Source organism: Arachis hypogaea, chromosome 11, assembly GCF_003086295.3.
Source record: "Arachis hypogaea cultivar Tifrunner chromosome 11, arahy.Tifrunner.gnm2.J5K5, whole genome shotgun sequence".
Taxonomy (NCBI): domain Eukaryota; kingdom Viridiplantae; phylum Streptophyta; class Magnoliopsida; order Fabales; family Fabaceae; genus Arachis; species Arachis hypogaea.
The window spans coordinates 17,734,187-17,737,308 of record NC_092046.1 but is presented as its reverse complement, the minus strand read 5'-3'; the positions used below and the strand labels follow the sequence as shown (position 1 = coordinate 17,737,308).

At 41.8% G+C, this 3,122-nt stretch overlaps 1 protein-coding gene across 1 annotated transcript; it reads right to left on the bottom strand.

Moving 5' to 3' along the window:
* Positions 1 to 1,920: 1,920 nt before the first annotated feature.
* LOC112721076 (uncharacterized) lies at positions 1,921 to 2,550 on the bottom strand. The gene has a single exon (XM_025772152.1). It carries the CDS (start codon positions 2,548 to 2,550, stop codon positions 1,921 to 1,923), a length of 630 nt encoding a protein of 209 aa, XP_025627937.1.
* Positions 2,551 to 3,122: the final 572 nt, after the last annotated feature.

Below are 3,122 nucleotides of genomic sequence, written 5' to 3'. Positions count from 1 at the left end.
AGGCTAAGAGATATGCACTCAAGCTATTGCAAGTAGAACGGAAGTAGTTGTCAGGCACGCGTTCATAGGTGAGAATGGTGATGAGTGTCACGGATCATCACCTTCCTCAGGTTGAAGAACAAGTGTATATCTTAGATAAGAAATAGGCTTGAGTTGAATAGAAAAACAATAGTACTTTGCATTAATTCATGAGGAACAGCAGAGCTCCACAGCTTAATCTATGGTGTGTAGAAACTCTACCGTTGAAAATATATAAGAACAAGGTCCAGGCATGGCCGAATGGCCAGCCTTCATGATCTAAGAACTAAACGTCTCAAGATGTAAATACAATAGTAAGAAATCCTATTTATACTAAACTAGTTACTAGGGTTTACAAAGATAAGTAATTTATGCAGAAATCCACTTCCGGAGCCCACTTGGTGTATGCTTGGGCTGAGCGTTAAAGCTTTCACGTGTAGAGGTCTTTCTTGGAGTTAAACGCCAGTTTGTAACTTGTTTCTGGCGTTTAACCCTGCTTTGCAACCTGTTTCTGGCGTTTAACTCCAGAATAGGGCAGAGAGCTGGCGTCGAACACCAGTTTGCGTGGTCTAAACTTGGGAAAAGTATGGACTATTATATATTGCTGGAAAGCCCTGGATGTCTACTTTCCAACGCAATTAAAAGCGCACCATTTGGACTCTTGTAGCTCCAGAAAATCCACTTTGAGTGCAGGAAGGTTAGAATCCAACAGCATTTGCAGTCCTTCTTCAGCCTCTGAATCAGATTTTTGCTCAGGTCCCTCAATTTCAGCCAGAAAATACCTGAAATCACAGAAAAATACACAAACTCATAGTAAAGTCCAGAAATGTAATTTTTATTTAAAAATTAATAAAAATATACTAAAAACTAACTAAATCATACTAAAAACTATGTAAAAACAATGCCAAAAAGCGTATAAATTATCCGCTCATCACAGGCCTTTATAGCTAACATTGCATAATGCAATTGGGTGAAATTGAGTGATGAATTCTGGCCTTGTAACCTTCAGAATAAGGGTGATTAAGGCTTTATTGTGACTTTTAATATTACTTGGCTCTTCCCAGCAGCTCTTAACATGATTGATGACGCTCTCCCCTATAATATCCCAATTTTCTTTGTAGAAAATGGCTGGGAAGCCATCCAACCCAGGTGCTTTGAGGGACCCAATCCTGAAGAAAGCATTTTTAATCTCTTCCCCAGTGGGCATCACATCCATATTCCGTTTTACATCCTCATGAATCTTTGGGTAGGATTTGGAGGATTGGAGTTGTATTGTATCACCTTGTTCTTGGTACAAGCATGTGAAAAAATTAATTGCTAAGTTTTCCAACTCCTCTTGGTCTTCCACCCAAGTCCCTTCATTATTCCGCAGCTTAAGGATCTTGTTCTTCCTCCTAAGAATAATGGTTCTTGTATGATAGTAGCGGGTGTTACAGTCCCCATCAATAATCCACTTCTCCCGAGACTTTTCCAACCACAAAATTTCTTCTCTATCAAGGGTATCTGCCAGCTCTTTATGAAGTTGAAGTTCTAACCTTTCAAGAAAAGGGTTCTTACCATTTGCCTGAGCCCTCTGTATGCCTCCAATGCGATTAATAAGTCTTCTCTTCATCCTTTCAACATGGCCAAAAACTTCCTTGTTCCACCTAGAGAGGTTGCTACACAGGGCTGTGAGAGTATTGTCAAGACTCTCCTCGTAATTCCAGTTCTGTCTGACGGTTTTCTTGTACTCAGGGTGTGTAATCCACATCGCTTCATATCAGAAGGGTCTTTCATACCTACTGGCTAACTGGGGATTTAGAGTAACAAGGAGGGGATGGTGATCCGAGCGCATTCGAGTTAACACATCAATTTTTGCCTCCGCAAACTTAGTTCTCCAGTCAATATTACAAAGGGCCCTATCTAACCTTTTAAAAACACGTTCCATCCCTTCCCAGATAGGGCCCTTCCAAGTAAATTTGGCCCAATGTATCCCAAATCTATCAAACAACAATCATCTATCCATTTTTTAAATTTTGCGCAAGCATGTAAGTCTGTTCGTCCCCCACCCTTCTTTTCCGAGGCGCACATAATCTCATTGAAATCCCCTACAAGGAGCCAAGCTTTGGACATACATGTCGCTATAGTTCTCAACTCTGACCATAAACTCCTTCTAGTCCTTTCTTGTGGGCTCGCATAGATTGCTGTTAGCATCCAGCTATGGTTGTTTCCATGAGTTACCTCCATATGTATGAATTGCACACAAGATCTAACCACTTTAACAGAGATATTTAGGTCATTCCAAATAATCCAAATTCTTCCACTAAAACCGTTGGCATCCTGCACATGACTAAAGGCAAACCCACTTCTATCAATAGTGCGGCGCGCAGTATCTCCACTACACCTCGTTTCCTGTAGGATGACCAGATCAGGTTTATGCATTCTCAGATATTCCTTAAGGGTGCGAGTGAAGGACTGACTCGCTGCCCCTCTACAATTCCATGAGAAAATAATCATCAGATCAGATCTAAAGAAAAGAAAGGATGGCCTCATTGCTCCATAGCTGCATCGTCCTCCCCACGGGGCACTTCCACTTCCATGGTTCCCTCGCCCTCCTCTCTTTCCTTTATCGGGCCGCTTCCCTTCCCATTCTCTAACCAGTGATTTTGGTTCTCTTCCACCATGCCAGCTCTCACACCCTTGGCTTCGTAGAGAAGAGCAGCCTCAGCCATTATCTCCGTATCAATTGTGTTCATGTCTGGTGGCTCTGGCTCAGGACTCTCATCCATTGCTTCATCAACTTGTCCTGTTTCTGGGACAAATGACTCTTCCATTTGTGAATCTTGTGAATTGAAGGTGGGGTCTGAGTTTTGTGACTCTGGGGCATTATTGGAGCTAAGGTTTGGGATATTATTTGTCAGATTCTTCATATTTGGTTCAATGGTGTGGCTGTGGGGTGTTTGGTTTATGTTTCTAATTTGGGTCAGGATTTTTTCTTTTTGTGGGTGCTTAGTTTGGTCTGGTGGGTTACTGGGGTTAAAAACTAGTTGGGTTGCTTGGCCTACATTGCCATTGGACTTTGGTTAGGCTGAAATGGTTATTATTGTACTTTTTTGGTTATAGGC